The following is a 22,926-nucleotide window of genomic DNA, read 5'->3' as shown; positions in this document are numbered from 1 at the left end:
TTAAACAAGTTCTTTTGAACATTGCAAGATACATTTGTATAAAATATAAATATACACCAATAGTTATATATAAAAAAATTCACGCACACATATCTTGGATCTGAATGAAAAGTTGTAAACAATGAACAGCAAGGCGTTGAGGTCAACAACTCATTTTTCTTGGTCATTGTGACAATGACACAGGTCAGGTAGATTCAACAGCAATTCAACAGCAATCCATACTGGAATAAATTGGAAATATTAATAGGAAATAAGCTACTGAAACATAGCACTTCATACATCAAAAGTGTAGTGCTTAACAGGTAGTGTTGTAGTTTCAAACTAGCTTCTCCAACACAGCATTCTGGTGATGTGTCTGAAAACAGTTAAAAGATGGACTGATGAGATTTTCGATTAGCTTTTGGGGTCCAAATCTTTAAGTGACCGACAAGCAAAGAGAATGGAAAATGAAATCTGTGGCCAGCGTCCTTGATAAACATTTATTCAAAATAGGTATCTACCTGTTGGTAAAGCTTCACTGTACGTTTCCCCACCATTTGAACCAAGGTGAAATACATGAATCAAAATTAAAAAACAATGAAGAGTTTGCTTCCAGTGCCTTTACTGCAAGGTGAGGTTGGATGAAAATCACCTTGAAGTGCCACAGTCTGACAAACATCCTACACTGTACTGCGCCTGTACAGACCCACTTCTCTTTTAAGGTTGATTATATCAAAGTGATGTCCTGCCGGCTTTCTCTCACCAAAAAAACCCCACCCAGGCCCTACCAAGTAACCCCTTACATTCAATGGGCCTTAGTCCGTTTATCAGGTTTTTATACAAGACCATTGGAAGAACCTTGGGTTACACTTTATTTGACGCGTTGCTGCATAACACATTCATAGCAGCTTTGCATGAATGATTCAAGACTGTTTCGTAAGACATTCATACCAAACCTCTCATAGACATGGAAGACAAAAGGACAGTAACTTGTCAAAATCAGTAATCATTGAGGGTTCAGAACAAAACACCCAGTGTCGCTTTGTTTAATTTTTTATTTTGACAAGTTGCTGTCCTTCTGCTCGCTAGGTTGATGAAAGGTTTGGCATGAATAGGCCATGAAGCAATCATGTATGCTTTGTACAGACTTTATAACAGCTGCTATGAATGTGTTATGCAGGAACACGTCAAGTTAAGTGTTACCGAATCTTGCCAGGGTTCTGCACAGCGCCCTGTTGTTGTTATTGTACTGTACTTGTACGTGTGTTTAGGGAGGGAGGGAGGGAGAGAGGTCAGTGTCGGACGGCTACGCTGCTCCGGACGGACGCGGTGGTGGCCGCCCGCTCGCGCTCCTTGGCCAGCTCCATCTCAATCTTGGCCTGGATCTTCTCCCAGTCCACCTCCACCTGCAAAACACCAAAAACAACCAGTGGCCATTTACTCAGCTGGAAGGGGAGCGGAGGGAGCCAGGAACACTAGCTCACAACTCTAAACGGTTGGGGAAGTACAGAGACAGAGAGAAGGAGGAAGAGAGGAATAGAGGAAGAGAGAAGAAGAGAGAGAGGGAGAGAGAGAGAGAGAGAGAGAGAGAGAGAGAGAGAGGGGGGGGGAGGGAGAGGGAGGGAGGGAGAGAGAGAAAGAGAGAGATAGAGAGAGAGGAAGGGAGAGGGAGGGAGAGAGAGAAAGAGAGAGATAGATAGAGAGGAATAGAGGAAGAGAGGGAGAGAGAGAGAGAGAAAGAAAGAGAGAGAGAGAGAGAGAGAGGAATAGAGGAAGAGAGGGAGAGAGGAAGAGAGAGAGAGAGAGAGAGAGAGGAATAGAGGAAGAAAGAGAGAGAGAGAGAGAGAGAGAGAGAGAGAGAGAGAGAGAGAGAGAGAGAGAGAGAGAGAGAGAGAGAGAGAGAGAGAGAGAGAGAGAAATAACAAACCAAACCAAAACAAAACAAAAAAAGCTGAATGGAGGTAGGGAAACATTTTTTTTTTTTGATGTGGTGCTCTATTAGTTCACTGAACTCAAGGGCAAAGCTGAAAAAAGTGCTTTGCTGTGATTATCTTCAAAGAGGGAAAACCATCTCATAAAAATCTTACCCCTTCGGAGTACTGCAGGAAACGCTTGTTAGTCTCCTTTTTGCCAAAGTCTTGCAGGAACTTTTGCCGGTGAGCAAGAACGGTGTCGACGTGAGTTTTGTGCTTTACGGCCAGCTCCAGGGCCCTGAGTGAGACACAAAAATGGGAAATAAATGGAGAGAATATGAAGAATAGAGGATAAAAAACAAACAAAGGCAACTACTGACTCTTCATTTCCGTTTAGACTGACTGAATTTGACGTTAAATAAGATCCTTCGTCATAAAACTTGAATGTACTTATAAGAATGCTGAAACAATTACAATTACTTATGTAACATGACTAATATACTAATACAACTTGTATATATACTTTGAGCTGTTATTTTTTTACTGAATACTTTTTGACAACAATATGCAACACAGTGACATCCTGTCCTGTCATTGTACAGTCTTCACCTCTAGGGGGCGATATGGGGTCAGGGCCTCCAGATCTCCAGAGCTACAGTACACTTGCTCCCCATTTCAGTTTAACCACTCCCTCTATTCACTCACATAAAATAAATCCCACCTTAGTTTTGGAGCATAAAACAACGATAAAAGGAATATAATGAGCATTAACTCATTGTCTGTATTCATCTGGACATCTATCATTTCCAGTGAGGAGCTAACCATGCTCTTGTACAATACAATTCTTGGGCACTTTTGGAAAAAGGAAGAAAGGAAGAAAGAAAGAAAGAAAGAAAGAAAGAAAGAAAGAAAGAAAGAAAGAAGGAAAGAAGGAAAGAAAGAAAGAAGGAAAACAATAAAGAAATCAATAAAAGGCTTGGCCTGCCCCTGATCTTATGCACTAATCCTGCTCCACAAATTATATGGGTAGATGACGTGACGTGTAAATTTTGCTGTCGCAGGCTCTTAAAATTAAGTAAATTCATGCTTTCAAAATTGTCAATGCTTTAAATGATTAAACTAATGTCGTTGTTGTGAAAAAGTAATGTGTAATAAATACAGAGCTTAAATAAGTATACTTAATTTTGAGTCAAATGTCACATTTGTCCTATGGTGTGACTGAGGCAAGCCTGGTTCTCCATATTAAAACATTTTTAAATAAATAATCAAAGCTCAGTCATTTGTCTAAACAACCCTGGCATGTTTTTCAAGGTGTTTATTTTACCGTATGGACTTATGAAACTTTGTCACAGAAAACAATGTCCTGTGGTGTGACATCATATTTTTGGTTAATTCTGTAGATAATTATCTATTGTTGAAGCTCCAGCGGTACATAAATTGTGACTTTAGAGTTTAGACCCTTAAGAAGTCAATGGCAAGGGTGGATTTTAGATTTTTCTCTCAGAGTTCTTCAGTCAATCAATTATGTTTTGCTACCACAAGATGTATTAGTTTTGTAGTCCTTTGGTGTGACAGCCATAAAATACATTTTGACAATAGTGTATATTTTTCATATTTTTTTTCTTATGTAGATGTATGAAAATGCATCTTACTAAAGGTGAAATTGTATTTCAGTTGGCAACGACATGGCTTTAAATTAACTCAAAAGCTCAAAAGTCCTATGGTGTGATGGTAAAAGTCCTATGGTGTGATGGTAAAAGTGCTATGGTGTGACACTTTGGAGTATCACACCAAAGGACAAACAGGTCACACCAATGGACTAGATATTTGAGAAATAGCTTTTAAAACAACTGGTAGTACATTATAATTTTTTTTTTTTGACTAGATAAATATTGTGTATTCAAATTACTTATTCCTTTATTACCTTCGCCAAGACAAAGTCGGCGAAGGTTATGTTTTGATCGCTGTGTATTTATTTATTTATTTATTTGTGAATATGTTTGTTTGTATGTACTTCGTATAACTCAGTCAGAACTGAGACGATTTTTATGAAATTTGGTGGGATGATTGGTCATGAACCAAGGAACAATCGATTAGTTTTTGGGAGTGATTGGGTCAAAGGTCAAAGGTCAAGGTCAAAATGTTTGTTTGTACTTCGTATAACTCAGACAGAACTGAGCCGATTTTTATGAAATTTAGTGGGATGATTGGTCATGACCCAAGGAACAATCGATTCGTTTTTGGGAGTGATTGGGTCAAAGGTCAAAGGTCAAGGTCACGAAAAGGTCGAAAGCGTAAATTGAGCCGATTTTTATGACATTTAGTGGGATGATTGGTCATGACCCAAGGAACAATCGATTACTTTTTTGGAGTGATTGGGTCAAAGGTCAAGGGTCAAGGTCACGTAAAGGTCAAAAACGTAAATTAAACCAATTTTTATGAAATTTACTGGGATGATTGGTCATGACCCAAGGAACAATCGATTACTTTTTGGGAGTGATTGGGTCAAAGGTCAAGGTCACGAAAAGGTCAAAAACGTAAATTGAGCCGATTTTCATGAAATTTACTGGGATGATTGGTCATGACCCAAGGAACAATCGATTACTTTTTGGGAGAGATTGGGTCAAAGGTCAAGGTCAAGGTCACGAAAAGGTCAAAAACGTTTTTCTTTGCCAAGCACTATATGCCAGAACAACGTGTGCATGCTGAATTGATTAAGAGGCCAAGACTGGGCCAAAAATGTAATATTACGATATTCCGGTCCGATTTCAATGAAACTAACACCAAAATTTGGAGAATGTTATGCCCCACACTCTGAAGATGGCCAGAAAAAAATAAGTGGCGTAGGCGAAGGTTTGCGCTCTACTGAGTGCCCATTCTAGTTGGCCTTTGGAATTTATACTTTGATGCATTGTTGATGAATATTTGCTGTTGATTTTAGATACTGTCAAATTATATAAAATGTCATTAATGGTGCTTTTAAACCATAAAATATAACAGTAACAGTGAAGGAAAGATCAGTGAGAGAGTATATAGAGGAGTATAGATGAATAAAGTATGCTGTGGTGGAGAGCTCAATATACAGCATAAATGTGCTGTCCAGCTTGAGATACCAAACAGGCACTGGCCACTACACACTACAGGTTCAATGGTGTGACAGTCATAGCATACCTACAAATGTGTGATGGTCATGCCAAGGTCACACTTGAGTATGAGTCTTATGAGCTCTGCAGGTTACAATTAATGACCGCATGGCTGTCATTAAGAGTTACGATAGGCTGATAATAAACAATTCAAAGACTTATAAGTGTAAAGTGTAGGTCCATATTGACTACAACATTATATTATGATCAAAAGACAAAATAATCATGTTGATATATTTGTTTCTGGCTCAGTTTTGCATGTCTGTCCTTTAGCGTGACATGAATGTCCTACGGTGTGACATGTTTTAAACGCTCAAATATTTGTTTGAGCTAAACAATATGTTTGATAAACACTGAATATTGCATTAGGGAAGAACAAATTATCGTCCCTGAAAAGTTAGTATAAATGCGGACAATTTTGAACATTTAAAAGAAAGATATCCCTGTTTTTCCTCGAAGGTTTCTAATAATCTCACATCTAATGGGAAAAAAAAACTTAAATGGTAATTTCTCATTAAATTAAGACTTTAAAAAATTGCAATAAATATGAAGAGTGTAACAATGTTCATAAAACTCCATCAAGCCATTTCTACATTACTTAAGATATTTATTTCTTAACGTCACACCAAAGGACATATTTTCAGCAAATTGCTTTATCAACGTAAATAAATAATCAATGAATAGACCAACATTGTGACCACTTGCATTTTTTGAAAGATTAATTGCTGCACTACGTAGACATATACTTTTTCCCCTCATAAACAATGTTTTTTGCTGCCTATCCGTCATCTACCCATATGCTGCTGATTATGTCCTAATTTGCCCATCAGTTTGCATAAAAGCATCTGCTAAATGTAATGAAACACAATTACATTACATTACATTACATTGCATTTGGCAGACTTTCAAATGCAATGCAATGCAATGTAGAGGCCTAGCCCCTGGACCGGTCCTAGTTGTAGAGGTTGAGGTGTGCCTGGATGGCCTGGTAGATGAGGCCTGTCTGCATGAGGGTAATGTCATATAATGTAATGTAATGTAATATAATGTAATGTATTGTAATGTTATGTAGTGTAGTGTAATGTAGTACAGTGTAGTGTGTTGACCTGTCCCAGTTGTAGAAGTTGAGGTGTGCCTGGATGGCCTGGTATATGAGGCCGGCCTGCATGAGGGTAATGTATTGTAATATAATGTAATGTAATGTGGTGTAGTGTAATGTAATGTAATGTAATGTAATGTAATGTAGTGTAGTGTAGTGTAGTATATTGACCTGTCCCAGTTGTAGAGGTTGAGGTGTGCCTGGATGGCTTCGTAGATGAGGCCTGCCTGCATGAGTGTAATGTAGTGTAGTGTAGTGTAGTGTAGTGTAGTGTAGTGTAGTGTAGTGTAATGTAATGTAATGTATTGTAATGTTATGTAGTGTAGTGTAGTGTAGTGTAGTGTAGTGTAGTATATTGACCTGTCCCAGTTGTAGAGGTTGAGGTGTGCCTGGATGGCCTGGTATATGAGGCCGGCCTGCATGAGGGTAATGTATTGTAATATAATGTAATGTAATGTAGTGTAGTGTAATGTAGTGTAGTGTAGTGTAGTGTAGTGTAGTGTATTGACCTGTCCCAGTTGTAGAGGTTGAGGTGAGCCTGGATGGCCTGGTATATGAGGCCGGCCTGCATGAGGGTGGCCTCGGCCTCCTGCTGGTGGCCACTGAACAGCAGCATGTGGGCCAGAGACGACTCCTTGGACGGCAGCTCCTTGATGAAGTTGATGTACTGCACCTTGTCCACCTGGACAGCAGGATAAAGAAGCACATTACCAATACACCGATGACAACATACATGTAAATACATGATCAACCAGATTTCCCTTCCTATGTTGATGGACAGAACCTTGTCCACCTTTAAAACAGATTAAATAAATACAAATACAAAATCCACAAGTGAAAGTAAATAAAATGAACTTGCGTCCTAGTTTGTAAGTGGCTTTGGATAAGAGTGTCTTCTTAATATATAAATAAATAAAATCTAATGTAGCCAGGATAATTTTGAAAAGACTGAAGAGTGAACCAGAAAATAAAGCCTGAGAACAAAATGCGTTATAAAAAAAAAAAAAAAACCCAGACGGACAAATCAGATTTCCTGAGTAAACAAACAATTATTCCAAAAGAGAGATGCGGTAAACAAAACAAAAGATCTGGCAGAAATCCCTTCAGCAACAAACAAGCCAGTCAAACCAACTCACCTCTCCGATGGCTGCGTAGGCGACCTCAGCCGTGGTGAGTTCTCTGCTGGCCATTGCCATGCCCGCCAGGCATGCCCACAGAGTCTGGTCCTGTGTGGAGAGAAGAGAAGAGAAGAGAAGAGAAGAGAAGAGAAGAGAAGAGAAGAGAAGATAAGAGAAGAGAAGAGAAGAGAAGAGAAGAGAAGAGAAGAGAAGAGAAGAGAAGAGAAGAGAAGAGAAGAGAAGAGAGGAGAAGAGAAGAGAGGAGAAGAGAAGGGAAGAGAGGAGATGAGAAGAGAGGAGAAGAGAAGGGAAGAGAGGAGAAGAGAGAAGAGAAGAGAAGAGAAGAGAAGAGAAGAGAAGAGAAGAGAAGAGAAGAGAAGAGAAGAAGAGAAGAGAGGAGAGTAGGTAAGAGAGAAGAGAAGAAAAGAAAAGAAAATAAAAGAAAAAAGAGAAGATAAGAAAGAAACGACAAGAGGAGAGGAGAGAAGAGAAGAGGAGAGGAGAGGAGAGGAGAGGAGAGGAGAGGAGAGAAGAGAAGAGGACAGGTGGGTGAGATGGCTGGATGGTTCTCTGTGCTGTGTGCCACTGTGAGGCTGTGCAGGCCTGCCTAACTGCAGCAACATCTCTCTTCAGGCTTTCTTTCTTTTTTTGTTTGTTGCTGAGACAGCTCTGGGAGCTTTAAGCTAATTCCGAGTCTGTGAATGGATAATCAAGCCAGGTGGAGCAGTTGCTTTAGATCAGTAGATGTCAAAACGGGGGGTGTTTGGATGGATTTCAAGAGGGTATGCACAGTGTCTCTGTGAATTGATGGGTTCTTGGGTCTCACTTGTGCAGTTCAGGCAGCATAGATTGAAGGAGGAAAAAGGGAGAATTTTCCATTCAATTCACACCCTTTAAATACCATAATGTTAAGCAATGGTACATACTCACATCGTTTATGCCAGAATAATGTAAAACCATATTATCATAAGTGAGTGTGAAGTGTGAGGTTACGGTATCGGTAAGACACGGAGCAAAGAATCTGGTCTATGCTAATACAGGTCTAGTATAAAATGATTGATACGGAGGGTCAAAAGAGATACAAGACAGTGTACATGTCTGGAACTATTGACTTGATGGTGCTGTATGGTGCTTGATGGTGCTGTATTTTTTCATGTGAAGAGATACTACAAGACAGACAACACCGTCTCTGACTAGTTACCGGCTGATGCAACAGCTTTCGGCTGTTCCCGTTTTAAACCACTAACCCAAAATACAACAACAGTGGTTCCACATTCACAATACTACAATTACGGCAATTACAATTCACTGGAAGGCAAGAACGGGCTAGAACTAGAGGCTAGCAAAGAAGAGGAACAGGGTGGGGGGGCAGTGTTGCCAGATGACAAATGCTGAATTATCGTACAAATCCTCAAAATTATCATTTTTTTGGGAGGAAATTATCGTACAAGACCCAAATTGTTGTTTCAAGCCATCTAAATGAAGCGAATGACAACTCTGTATGATCTCAAAAAACCATGATATACGATCATTTCAGAGGAGAAAATGGTCAAAATTATGGTAGAAATACGATAATTATCGTACATCTGGCAACAGGGGGGGGGGGGGGGGGGTCACCACTCCACTCCACTCCACTCCACTCCACTCCACTCCACTCCACTCCAGACCAGACACATGGAGACAAGGTGGACAGATAGGCAGGCAGGCGGACAGGCAGGCAGGCGGACAGGCAGGCAGGCGGACAGGCAGGCAGGCGGACAGGCAGGCAGGCAACGCATTGCGATGCAGATGAGTAGCTGGCATGAGTGACTGGAAGCAGGGTGAGACAAAACAACGGAAAACAGCTTTAAGGCTGAGATTTACACGGCCTGAGTCACGGCATGGTATGGTGAAGTGAAGGGAGGCGGGACGTTTGCGGGGCAAGAGGGTGGGAAAAAAGGGGGGTGGGGGGAGAAGGGAGGAGAAACAGGGGATAGGAACAGGATGTTTGAGAGCCCTGTGATGAAAAAATTCCCCCCAAACTTGCTGGAAACATTGGGGATTTTTTTTTTTATGTGGCGCTGGCAGATGTTTTGCAGCTTTGACCCCCGGGCCCCAAGAGAGAGAGGTGCCAGCCAGCCAGCCAGCCAGGGGCCCCCGCCAGAGTTGACCAGATGACTTACGTGAAGGGCCTCTGGGGTGGGGTGGCCACACCCTTACCGTAACACCATTTACTGGACACTGGTGAAGGGGGTAAATAGGCGGAGTGTGTGTGTTTGTGTGTGTGTTTGTGGGTGTGTGTGTGTGTGTGTATGTGGGGGTGATGCCATAATGAGGAATGACCGTAATTGGTGTGTGTGTGTGTGTGTGTGTGTGTGTGTGTGTGTGTGTGTGTGTGTGTGTGTGTGTGTGTGTGTGTGTGTGTGTGTGTGTGTGTGTGTGTGTGTGACCTCTCTCCTTGCCTTTCCCGAGGCGAGTGAGGCGAGCACACTTCAACAGTTCCCATGCAGCTTTTTGCACTGGGCACACTTAATAACAACTCTCTTGATTATTAGCGGGGAGCCTTGTAAAGTGACGTGAACCATAAACCATAACTCCACTGCCATCATAGTCAATAAAATCTTGCCCATACGCCACCATCGCCTCGAACCAACTTGCTCACCCGTCAGTGCTCTGTGTTCCCCCCCCGCCTCCCCCCTCCTCCGCTTTTTGCTCTTTGTTTTTAAAGGGTGTTAAGAGGGCACTGTGTATGTACTGACAAGATTTACTATTTTTAACATTTTAACGATCGGAGGTGATTTACGACCGGTGTGCTGTCTGCTATTAATGATAATTAACGGCTGTTCGTGCTCATTTTAAACGACACAATGCATTATGATTGACATACTCTTAAATCAAGTCGGAACGTCTATTTTTTTGTTGTCGGACAGGAAATTGCCAAAACACATTCATTTAATGGAGAAACAAATGGTTGAATGAAAAAAAAACCCTGTGTGTGTCAATGTGTGTACGTATGTGACCATTTGTGTATACAGGAGTGTACACACAGATATCAGCACGCTCTGCTGCTAATGAACGCGTACAGGCGTGTATGTTTACCGTTGTGTATACTGTATGTGTGTGTGTATTTGTGAGCTTTCATGAGGCCCGTTAGTCACCTCCTCCTCCTCCTCCTCCTCCTCCTCCACCTCCACCTCCACCTCCTCCCACCTCACCAAGCCTCCCTGGTTCCCCCCCTGTGAGCTTCCTGCCAGTCCTCCCTGCAGGACTGTGGTTAGAGCATCATAAAGCGCGGTAGCAACGGGCCCGCGGGGCTCTCGGAGTCGAGTCGGCAACTGTCGATTACTCAGCCTGCATGCAGGGTTGCCAGATGAGTGTGAGGATTTCCAGCCCAAGACAAATGCAAAAAAACTCGCCTGGAAGCACTAAATCCTCTCCAAATTGAACTCTTTTTAAAAATTGATTTCTATGACCACACATGTGCAGAAAAAAAATGCCCAAATGTCATTTTTACCCGCTTTTACCTGCAGATGGCCATCCTAAGCAGCCCAATTGGGCGGGTAAAATGCCCAATATGGCAACACTGCTTGTCTGGGCCCTGCCTTGCTGCCTGCCTGGCTGCGCCGCAGTTGGGGGTAATGGCGGCTGTGGCCAGTACGGTAAATGCTGTCACACTGGCTCGATAGAAACACATTTAAGGAGCAAGCGTTAAAAGCACTTCTTGTTTGGAGAGCTTAGTCACTGGTTTCGCTAAAGTGCCCCAGGAATCGTCATTATGCCCCATAAACCCGCCCACGAAACACACACACACAATGCAGAACAGTATTGGTGGGGAGAGAGAGGACGAAAAGGCAAACTGGGATCATCTATAGACTTAAAACCATATCCATTGTAGACCAGTTCCACATGTCAGCTTTAATTAGGGGAATGTATTAAAAAACATCACTCTGGGAAAACAGGAAACAAAGACAAACAACATGGCTGCTCTGATGAGCCTATGAGAGAGACACTGAAGCGACCACATAGCATTACATTACTCTGTGTCAGTTCACCATGCACACAATTTCTAAGCTGCGGATGGTTTTAGGCGGCTGTGAATCAACTGGAAGAATCTTTCTCGACTCTTCAAATGTGGTTGTTTGCGTCTGGTTTAGCAGGCTTGGAGTTAAGCGTTTTGTAGCTTCAGTGTTTGGTGTTAAGTGTCTTCGGTGGTTAGCGTTGGGCTAACAATAAACAGTAAACTCACTCTACAGCCTTCCTCCATGGCTGTGCTGGCTGAACTCTTCTCCTTTTCTCTTTCTCTCTCTGTCTCTCTTTTTCCCATTGTCTCTCTTCTTGGCTTCTTGCCCTCCATCCTCTTTCTTAATATTTCTGTCTTCCTTTTTCTATCGAGCAGTTCTCTGTGCCCCTCCACAACCCCCCTCTCCATCTCTCTCTCTCTCTCTCTCTCTCTCTTTCTCTCCATCTCTCTCTCTCTCTCTCTCTCTCTCCTGTTCTTCTCAGCTACGCTAAGAAAGTGAGAGAGCGAGCGTTGGCACTGGGCCATCCTCCGGTCCTCTGGAGGTCAATCCCAGTGTGCTCTTAAAACAAGTTCTACAGGCATTAGGCCCCCGAGTCGCTCTCTCTCGGATTTTAATCATTCTCTTTCCCCTGGCCATGTTCCTGATGATTGTCAAATGACGTTGGGGTACTAAGCCTTATTTGAAGACAAACTTGGCCTTGACCTTGTCTTGTTTTAAACAATTATAAACCAATTTCTTAACCCGCCTTGTAATATATATATATTTTTTGCGAACATTCAACATATTTTAAAACAACATTTCTTTTTCGTTGTGTCTGGCGAGACACCAAATGCCCTTTGACGGTTGGCAACGGGCAAGCTGTAACGTGGCAACCCCCTGAAACCACAAAAGGGGTCAAAGGGTCCCTTCACTTAAAAGACAGTTCAGTTGCTGCTGCATCTGCATTAAATTAAGTGAACAGCGTTTTCCCCCTCTTTTTTTCTCTCTCTCTCTCTCTCTCTATCCCTCTTCTAATTTTGTCTGCTTTTCTTCATAAACAAAGCTGTCCCACAGTGATGTGATCGATTGCGCGAGAGTCGTCTTCTCGCATTTATAAAGCCATTTAGGTCTCGTCTCATTTTCGTTAAGACACATCTGCTTGGAGTTCTTGTGACATTTTGTGACTGCGTGGCAAGTCTGTCATCCTTACCTGCCACTCATGTTTCGTGCTGTCTGTAGTATGGTGATGTTTCATCATACCCAAGGCCACAAAGCAGCATGGAGGACGGTCATTAGAATAGTCATGAGTCATTCGATATCTAAACATTGGAGAATGAATCCCAAACACCTTGCACCAACATGCACTGTGCTGTGCATACAGTAGGAATCAAAGGGACAGTTTATTACCCTGGTCACTCCCAGCAATTTGCACTTTTTTCCTGGTCCTAGTTTCCTAGCCGCAAATAATTCTAGAACTTAAACTGTTAAACCTCACTCACACCCAGACCCGTATATGTACATTGAAGGTGATGGTACACATTAAATGCATGTGTTAACTATAACATAACAGTAGTGCTCTGAGCGAGGGCGAGGAGATGAGAAACCGTGCAGCAAAATTGGCTCACAGCAGGGCCACTGACATCACTGCGAAAAGTCGGCTTCCATGTGGGGGGAAACTGACTGATTGACACAACCCAAACACTTGAAAACCACTTTGAAAATAGTATTTGTGGTCCAACGTGTGGCTTTCGTCGTGACTCCAGCTTGTATTTTCTAAATACGGCCTAATTAAAGGTTACAGTCCTTTGGTAAGGGGAGGGCTTTTTTAAAAAAAAGGGTCAACGGGCAGGAGTTTTAATAGGAAATGGATCGGAGAGGACCAGGAGGGGAGGGAGTAGGGGGTGGGGTAGGCAGGATGTCAGGGCCTCGATCTGGACTCACCTCCTTCTTTGAGGTTGCAAAGAGTGCGAGAGAGAGAGAGAGAGAGAGAGAGAGAGAGAGAGAGAGAGAGAGAGAGAGAGAGAGAGAGAGAGAGAGAGAGAGAGAGAGAGAGAGAAAGCAATGGGGAGCGCAAGAGAAAGAGGGAGGGAATGAAAAAGACAGATAGTAGACACATGCCCACAATGATAGTGGAGAATGAGGGTTAGAAGTAAAGACTGCAATGGATTGAGCCATCCACAAGCTACATTGGGCATAGCCAGCTACAAGCTCAGCTGGAGATGGAGAGACAGATATAAACATGACACAGGTGACGACATAGACGTACATACGTATAACACAAGGGTATGAGACATTAAATATAAAAGCATGCATGCATTACAGTTATTAACAGCAAGCAGTGAGTTGGACAAGTGTACGAGAAACACACCAAATCTCTATGGTAAAGGAATAAACAGAAAAGCCGCTCCAAAAGATAATATCGATACATCACATCCGTACGAAGAGTCGACGGCTGAATGATGTGAAAATCTGTACAAAAAAAAGATACGAAAAAAGAACCTGTAAACTTGAAAAGGTAAAGCTTTTCTGCTTACTCTGTTATGAGATTTGTTGTGTTTGTCATGCACATGTCCGAAAAAGGCAGTGCAAATTTTGAAACGAAGACCATGGGCTAAGATCCAAATCATTTTGCATGTGGGGCGAGTGTACAGTGTGCATGCTGGGTGCTGCACGCCACAGCTGGCTGCATATCCCATTTACGGAGCAGCTCTGCGGGAATCCGGTGCAGTGCAGCAAGCTCCAGTCTGGGCTCATCCAGAGAGACTCTCTATTTACAGCGCCTCCATGTGTTCGCAATTAAAGCACTCCCTAATTACGCAATTTATCCTGAATCTTTACCTTGGAGGGAGAGATGTGTCAAGTTTCCCTCTGGCGCGCGACTAAATAAGACTTGCCGTTCCAAACTATAGCACGACGACTAATGTTCTGTGAAATGGGGACTTTTTTTAAAAAAAACCTTATTCCCCCCCCCCCCCCCCCCCCCCCCCCCCCCCCACCCCCCCCCCCCCCCTCCAATTCCGCTCTCTCGAAAATCTTTTTCCACCAGGATGCAAAAATTATGAGGTTTATTACAACATATAAGGTTAATGTGATTTTTCCTTTGCCTCAGGTCGAGTTTCCATTCTTCTGTGACCGCGTGTGCTCTCTGTGTCCCGGCCTTGATGAATGACAAGCGCCGAGGAGTCGAGGCGAGGCGAGTAGAGTAGAGTAGAGTCAGGTCGGGTCGGGTCGAGGCGAGTCGAGTCAGTGAGACCAACGCGAGCATTGTGAGCCGAGGTAAGGGCCAAAAAGGTTTGCTGTTGTGTGTGTGTGAGTGTGTGTGTGTGTGCTGGTGCTGAGAGCTGGTGGCAGCCGTGAAGGCTCCCGAGGCCTTACCGCAAAACTATCAGTCTCGCTTAAACGGTTTCTAAACTCGGGACACCCGAGAAAACCCCGGAGGTGAAAAGGAGTCCGAGAAACACAACGACCAAAAAAAAAAAAAGAACTTTGGTTTATACTTCATTAGGATTCTATTAAGCCTTTAATTCGGTTTACTTTTCCCCAGAGGGGTACGATTTGTGCCTCATGGGTTGGGGTCCTTTTTGGAAAGGGCTGTCCCCATCTGACACAGTGTGACTGCGTAATATTTATTTTTCAAACAGTTTACTGGCGAGCATGACCTAAAAATATTGATGACGATTGCATTATTTCCAATGAAATGAATAAGCAATACAGATCCCAATTCCAGTTGCTATGTTGTTAAAACGTCCTTTGTGCGAGTTGCCTTTGAATGTGAGAAAAAAAAGCTTGAGTGTACTGTAATTATGCAAATGTGTTCTTCCTGGCCTTATCCCCGAGGGTGACGCATATTTTCTAGTGGAGGCCACTGGTGCCCGCGCTGTGCCATGCTGGCAGAGCTGGCATGGCACGGCCCAGCTGGCACGGCACGGCGCAGCGTGGCATTTCGTTACCTTGGCGAAGCGGCAGAGGCGCAGGGCATCCTCCCAGCGGGCCGTGCTGGCGTACTCGTGCAGGATGGCGGGGTAGGGCGACACGGCGTTGTAGACCAGGGAGCCGTCCACACGGCGCACCGTCACCTGCGTGCCCACGTAGCTCAGGATGTGGGGGCTGCTGCTCAGGTCACTGCAGAGGAGAGCGTGAGGAGAGCAGAGGGGATGGGCACAGTCAACAACGGTAATGCGGGTGAGATGGACTAGAGGCAGATACAGTATGTTAAAAAGCTGTAAGGGTCTTGTAAATCTTAAATTCATCTAATGAAGTATGTTACAAACAAAAGACACAATTGATAAATGACTAGCTCTTAGATACACTAAGCTGTTAACTCTTTGATTGCACAAACAGCTTAGAGGTGGAGAAGTCTCCTTGGAAAACTACAGAGATTGCACTGTACTGTAATTTAGTGCTGTTACAGCCTAGGGAAAATGACAAAGAAAAGTCACAAGTGCTTTTCATCTTTCTACAAGTTGATGAATCACTTGAACGATTTCGGAAACATTATTTTAAAGGAACAGTCTACCTCATTTCAAGAAATTGCTCATATGTAATGAAGTCCCTGCAACAAAAAAAAAAAAAACATACCATTTTTCGTCTGTGTTTGCATTGCCCAGTAGTTTAACAGTATAGCCAAATTAAGCACAGCAATGCAAGAGTACGGGAGCAAACACTTATAAATCTAAGTACTGAAAATTATGCACACTCCTGAATAATCTGCAAATATTGCAAATATGTGAAAATCAAAAACGGGTGGACTGTTCCTTTAAGGCTGAAAAAGCACTTAGTTTGGCTTCATGCATTTTGGAATCTCTGAGAATTAAATCATAGATATCAACTTTGCCTACCTAAATCCCAGGCTTACTTCATACCCAGTCAAAACACAGACACCTACACCAGAACATACTACTTTCTCAAGTTTAGTGAAGACACCACAGACAGCGAAGAGCTCACAAATCCAAGCACTGGTGTGTCTGTCTGGATAAGTTCAGTAATAGCAATATCCATCTCAAAGCGTTTCATTTGCATATACAGTACCTCCCGAGGTGCAACTAAAATGAGTACACATCACAAGGCAAGCCCAGGCCTATGCGATCTAAGGTAGAACTACTAACCAGACTAATGTAACTTTTCCACTGACTGTTTTCTGGTAGGCCTAAAGCTCCACACAGCGCGACTCGGCCACCACTTTTTGCTTTACGATTGAGCTGTGCGGTGCCTATTTGAAAAGCAAAAAGTGGCATCCGAGTCATGCTGTGTCAAGCTGTAGGCCTACCAGAATAACAGAAGTGGAAAAGAGGCATAAGTGGTGCCAGTGATCCCACTTGCCTGGCATCTTTAGTGAGGAGAGTCTTTGGCAGCAGGTCCTTGTCCACGAAGACGGCACCCGGGTAGTACCACACGGTGAACTGGGTGTCCTGCACCCCGCTCAGGACGTTGACAGAGTCGTTCCACGCTATCGTCTTCACCATGGTGCCTAAGAGGAGGAGGAAGAGGGGGATAGTAAATGTTACAGGTGGGGTTATAAAAAATATTCTCAATCTATTTTTCAAACACATTAGTTTGAATAAATGCAACAAGCATTCCTAAAATGAATTCAGATAACTATGTTGAGAAACAAAATGTTCTTCAATGTTAGGTGATACTGGGTACCTCTAAGGAGCAAACCGTGCAATTGCAGTGACTGGCAACATGAAAGTTAAAACTAACTTAATTTCACCAAATCTGACTGCATGTCTTCAGCCAGGAAAACCTGCATACATAAACTGCACTGGTAACTCACAGGTAACTCACATGGTTTTCAGAACCATTTAATTACCCAGAAGATATTACCCACTTCCTCGTGAACCACCACTGCTGGGGTGCGTTTCTCGAAAGTGTAGTTGTGTAGTGAGCTTCTACTGTACCTATCTTGACGATGGTGTGGTCGCGAGCGAGGCGGCGGACGGAGCTCAGGTACAGGTCGTGGTTCTTGTCAATCAGGGCGATCTTGCGGTCGCCAGCCGGCCCACACTGGTCCAGGGCAATCTCCATCACCTCCATCTGGGAGGAAAACGGGGGTCATTCACAAGTTAGAGACTACATCTCTTAACACAGGGGTTCAACAAGTTATGAAGTGTATCTCTCAATACAGGGCTTGTTGCAAGTTAGGAAGGACATCTCTTCAGACGAGGGTTCACAAGGAAGTGTGGAACTAATATCCCTCAACCCAGGACTTCATTACATTACATTATATTTCACTTAGCTGACGCTTTCATTTGTTCAAAGCGACTTACAACTATTATATTCAGGGCATTGGTTACAATTCCTGGAGCAATGTGGGGTTAGGTGCTTTGTTCAAGGGCACTTCAGTCATGGATGGAGGTGTAGGGAGAGGTCAGGGGGGATTCGAACCAGCAACCCCTAGATTGAAAGACCATTCTTCATTCTTCTGACTATTACCCTTAGGCACTTTGCTCTGACATACACTTAGCTCTGAAATGTATTGAATGTAATGGAAATGTATGGAATGTATTTTGAGGGTGATTTGAAATCACAAGGATAGGCAGCTTTGCCAAACTGACTGGTCACAAAATGTTATGTATCGTGGTCAGAAGTAAAGGCAGGCCCAGGGTAGTTCACATTAATAGAAAGTAGAGATGCACCGGATGCTGATTTTTAGGATCCTGCCGGATACCGGATCCACTGCATAACATCCTGCCGGATCCGGAACCGGATACCCGATCCTACGAAAGGGTTGAAACACATAGTGTACTCGCACATGTGGGCCCTTTCTATTATGTTGGCTCAAACTATTTTTTAAGACTCATTGGCTTACTGACAAACTGCCTGCAACGGCCGCTTCCAAAGGGCTTTCACTCCATGCAGTGATTGGGGTTGTGAAAGACTGACTGAAAAGCCAAGGCTAGGTAAAAAGTAGAGATGCACCAGATCCTGATTTTTAGGTAACTGCCGGATACCGGATCCACTGCTTAAGATCCTGCCGGATCCGGATCCTGTGAAAAACCCTATTATCCTGCCTTTTCCGGATCCGGAAACGGATCCGGTGCATCTCTAATAGAAAGATATCTCTCCTGGCGTGGCTCACAATAAGAGATGGGCCATATCTCACACCATCTTACTCCATACTGTTCGCCCACATAACGCCCATTCATTAAGAGATGCCAGTCATTAGTGGCCATTTGCAATCATGCTTTATTCAGTGGTGCTAATGGATCAAGCAGCTCCAATGAAACACAGTTAGACTTCCTATTATGACTATCAATGATTCATACGTAATGTTATATTTTGTTCTCGGCAACACACTCAATCCTCGAAACAAACTTTCAAGTAACGGAATAACCAACATGAGATGAGTGAACAGAGGAGTGGTGGAAAGAGGGGAAGCATCCGCATCATTTACCTCACGCTGCTACATCGGGCGAGGAGGACTTAAGAGCTTTTTCTCCTGCGCTGTGCAAGAATAAAGTGCTGAGGCAAGATCATCAATGTATAAAACACTATAGGAGGTGATGACTAAGGGGTGTTGGACGGCGAAAGCATGGGAGCTGACCTCCCATTCGTCCCAGTCTTTTACCGATTAAAAACACCACGGAGACTACCAAATGAGGAATGAGAGAGTTTTGGGAGGGGAGTTCACACAGGAACAGGGCGTGTCACAGAGCAAGACAGCAGAATTCACAAACTTTGAACCACTTCGAATCTACACAAAGAAAGAAAGAAAGAAAGCCCAACTGGGAAACTCCAACTCCCATTGTCATTGTGACACAGCACTCCACAGCACACACGTGTTCACTGCACACTGCACACAACGAAATTGCATTTATGCCTCACCCGTGCAAGCGGGCAGCCCCCAATGACGCCCCAAGGGAGCAGTGGGGCGGGACGTGTGACGCCCTAACCGCTAACCCATGACTGCCCTTACAAAGAATGTATCTCAGGAACAACTACAGCACACTAAGTATTTTTTTAGGCCTTTACCGTCATAAGTGACTCTAATGAAGAATGTACAGTTGAAATTAGCCTGCTATTAACGTCAACACTCCATTATTGTGTCTCTCCAAAGTGAGCCATGTAGCACAGCAACTGCTTTCGATCACCTCAAAAAAACCGTACAAACGGGCCTCATGTTCCATGATACCAAAATTGGACGCCTGTTCCCAGCATAAAATATGAACATTTGGAGGAAAACTTGATTTCATCACTTGACTTCTGCTCATGACCATTGCGCTATTATCTCAATTGCATGCAGTATGGGGCACGTTAAGGCGCAGGCTTTCAGGACAAAGGTTAGCCCTTTGACAGCTTTTGGAGAGTGGTGCGGACAGATCTCAGGAAGAGAAGACAGTTTGAGAAACTATGGCCAACACTGAGAAACACTCCATTGCTAATCAAATAGACGAAATCGGACAACGGCAGAGACATATACTCAATAGGGTCCTGATTTGATGAACACCAGCTCGATTTTATTGGGCCATTTCCTAGACTGAAGCGAGACAGCTGTAATTTACGTTGTGCAAAATGTGGCGTGTGTGTATATGTGTGTGTGTGTGTGTGAGAGAGAGAGAAAGACAGACAGAGAGAGACAGAGAGAAAGAGAGATTATTTATGTGTGTTTGAGAGAAAAAAGGGAAAATGACAGAGGCGGAGAGAGCGAGAAAAAGACAATGAGTTTGTGTGTGTGTCTGAGAGACTAACCCTTTTGTTGTAACACACACACACACACACGCTCTGCGAAGCAGCACCACACCCTCCGACCCCTCCTGTCACAATTTCACACCTGTCAAGAAACGCGGTCCAGGACCTAATGTGGGAATTTGTTCGGGGCTCAGCTTTCATTAGTGCGCATCTAATTTGACATGGGAAGCAGAGGGGCCGCAAGGCTGGGCTGGGGCTGGGCTGGGGCTGGGGCTGGGGCTGGGTTGGGGCTGGGCTGGGTTGGGTTGGGTTGGGGCGGGGCTGGGTAGGGTTGGAGCTGGGGCTGGGGCTGGGGCTGTGGCTGGGACTGGGTAGGGTTGGGTTGAAGCTGGGGCTGGGGTTGGGTTGGAGCTGGGCTGGGCTGGGCTGGGGCTGGAGCTGGGTTGGAGCTTAGGCTGGGGCTGGGTTGGGTTGGAGCTGGGCTGGGCTGGAGCTTGGGCTGGGGCTGGGTAGGGTTGGGTTGGAGCTGGGGCTGGGGCTGGGGCTTGGGGCTGGGTAGGGTTGGAGCTGGGGCTGGGTTGGGCCTGGGGCTAGGCTGGGCTGGACGGGTTGAGGTGAGGTGGGCTCTGGGTTGGGGCCCGGGACGAGTATGGGAGAGAAAGAGATGCCTGGTTCAAATTAGGTGAGCCTGATTCTGTGCCGCAGTGGTATGGTGTCATCCCTCAAACCCCTGAAGAGTTTGTGTGAGTGTGTGGTGTATGGTGTGTGCGTGTGTGTGTGTGTGCGCGCGCGCACGTGTGTGTGTGTGTGTGTGCGTGCAACCTCTTTGTTGCAATACGCACACGGACATGCACAAAACTGCACTAGGTGAGGTGCATGCACATGCACTAGGTGAGGTGATCATGGGCAAGCGTGTCATCCCTGAGCCCCCAAAGTGGTCAGCCCAGTAGAGCATCAAATCAAATGTATAAAGCGTGGTGGAACAGTCTCTGCTTTTTCGATTCAGCCTTTTGGACTCAGATGACCAGATCCTCCATCAGGTCTCTGGACACTAACAGACAGACACAGTCCACACTTTGGTTCCTGATTTAGCAAAGGGCTATGTTGATATTTGAGCTGGGTACCTAATCGAATTATACACTCCTTACCCCTACCGGCTGACCATACTTGCTGAATCACTGTGCTTGATTGGATGGAGATTGTTCACGGCCCTATTCTGAGCGACTATGTTTGTTTGCCTATTTGCACAGCAGGACCTGAGTATGGACATTCATGTTTTTCTTCTTGCTATGTTTTTGTTTATTTCACTCAAAATTATACAACATGGGAAAATATTTTACACAAAGTTTTTTTCTCCCTTTTTTTTTTGCTTCAAACTCAACTACATTGTCCTCATGGTATACTTGTACTTACCAAAAATAGAAGTGACAAACAGTAGGGAGCAAACAGACAGAAGTGTGTGCAATTTGATGAGTGGTATTGTTGTGACTTAAATTAAATGATTTCCTAGAAAGATTATAGGGGGGAGTGCAAAACACTAGGGGGGGGGGGGTTAAATGAACTCACACAGTCAAGTTAAAGCCATTCACCGTGAGGACAAATGAAGCAATAACAAAAAAAGTAGAGATGCACCGGATCCTGATTTTTAGGATCCTGCCGGGTACCGGATCCACTGCTTAATATCCTGCCGGATCCGGAACCAGATACCGGATCCTACGAAAGGGTTGAAACACATAGCCAACTCGCACACGTGGGCCCTTTTTATTATGTTGGCGCAAACTATTTTTGAGACTCATTGGCTTACTGCCACACTGCCTTCAACGGCCGCTTCCAAAGGGCTTTCACTCCATGTAGCGATTGGGGTTGTGAAAGACTGACTGAAACTAGGCTACGTAAAAAGTAGAGATGCCCCAGATCCTGATTTTTAGGTAACTGCCGGATACCGGATCCACTGCTTAAGATCCTGCCGGATCCAGATAGTCTGAAAAACCCTATTATCCTGCCGGATCCGGAACCGGATCTTGGATCCTGTACATCTCTAAAAACAAGGGAGAGAAACGTTCCTCTGAGCGAGAGCTGAAGCAACAGTCAAGACAGCCAGCATAATATGTGGGCATGGCTAGGCTGCGTGTGTGTGTATGCGTGTGTGTGTACCAATACTTTGCACGTATACGTCTGACGGGGAAAACAAATTAAAAACGGTCTTTCTTTTGTCCCAAAAGATATTCCTGCACAACAGGATATGATACAGTGTTGAGAATGAGTAGGTCGCAAGGGCTTAATTGAAGCTTACGGTAAATGTGAAGCACAACCACTTTTTGCGCTTATGGGCAGCATGCAAAAAAAAGAGATGCATTTACGTAGATGACAAGGCTGAAGGAGGCCACTGACACCATCATGGGAGCATGGCACAGCAGTATGTGTTTGTGTGGAGTGTGTGTGTGTACACACAAAGCACTCTCGGTTTGAGTGTAAAAATGTACATTTTAGTATTTACATTCGTGTGTGTACGTATATATAGTATGTGTTTTTCATGCCAGTGTGTGTTTGACTATGTAGGTGTGCTTTTTAGACAGACCAAGGGAGAGAGAGAGAGAGAGAGAGAGAGAGAGAGAGAGAGAGAGAGAGAGAGAGAGAGAGAGAGAGAGGCAGAATAGAGAGAGAAAGAGAAATGGGGGGTGAGAGAGAGCAGCAAAGCCAGCTGGCTACCTTTCGAGGTTCTCCCTGGTCTTAGCGCTGTACTTAAGAGGTACTCAGGCGCCGCTGCTGATCCTAGACAACCCCGCTTCTCTCTCTCTCCCTTTCTCTCTCTCTCTACCTCTCCCTCCCTCCCTCCCTCCCTCCCTCTACGCTCGCTCCAGATAGTCATTAGGGACCCCTGCTCCTGTCCTCTGGGGGGCACTCTTACATTTTTTTTTTGCCTACAGCACTGAGCCTATTCCTGGCTAAGATACAAGAAGTGCGTTACAATATGCGACCTTGCCTCCTCCACTTGTGCTTGTTTCCTCGTACGAGGAAGTAATATGTCATGATGACATCACTGACAACAACATTATATTTCAATAT

General features: G+C 44.2%; 1 protein-coding gene across 5 annotated transcripts in view; it reads right to left on the bottom strand.

Moving 5' to 3' along the window:
* Positions 1–451: 451 nt before the first annotated feature.
* ift80 (intraflagellar transport 80 homolog (Chlamydomonas)) overlaps positions 452–22,926 on the bottom strand; it is a 130,588-nt gene continuing 108,113 nt past the window's right edge. For all 5 annotated transcript variants that reach the window (XM_063205658.1, XM_063205662.1, XM_063205659.1 and 2 more), the window contains exons 14-20: positions 17,130–17,265; positions 16,552–16,699; positions 15,183–15,354; positions 7,271–7,360; positions 6,644–6,816; positions 2,067–2,190; positions 452–1,385 (exon numbers count right to left, since the gene is read on the bottom strand). In XM_063205658.1, coding sequence (XP_063061728.1) covers positions 1,272–1,385; positions 2,067–2,190; positions 6,644–6,816; positions 7,271–7,360; positions 15,183–15,354; positions 16,552–16,699; positions 17,130–17,265 — 957 coding nt within the window. In that variant the 3' untranslated portion in view covers positions 452–1,271. The remainder of the gene's footprint in view (positions 1,386–2,066; positions 2,191–6,643; positions 6,817–7,270; positions 7,361–15,182; positions 15,355–16,551; positions 16,700–17,129; positions 17,266–22,926) is intronic.

This window comes from Engraulis encrasicolus, chromosome 8 (assembly GCF_034702125.1).
Source record: "Engraulis encrasicolus isolate BLACKSEA-1 chromosome 8, IST_EnEncr_1.0, whole genome shotgun sequence".
NCBI classification, from domain to species: domain Eukaryota; kingdom Metazoa; phylum Chordata; class Actinopteri; order Clupeiformes; family Engraulidae; genus Engraulis; species Engraulis encrasicolus.
Note: the sequence above shows the minus strand (reverse complement) of the source record. Positions and strands in the feature narration are given on the sequence as shown.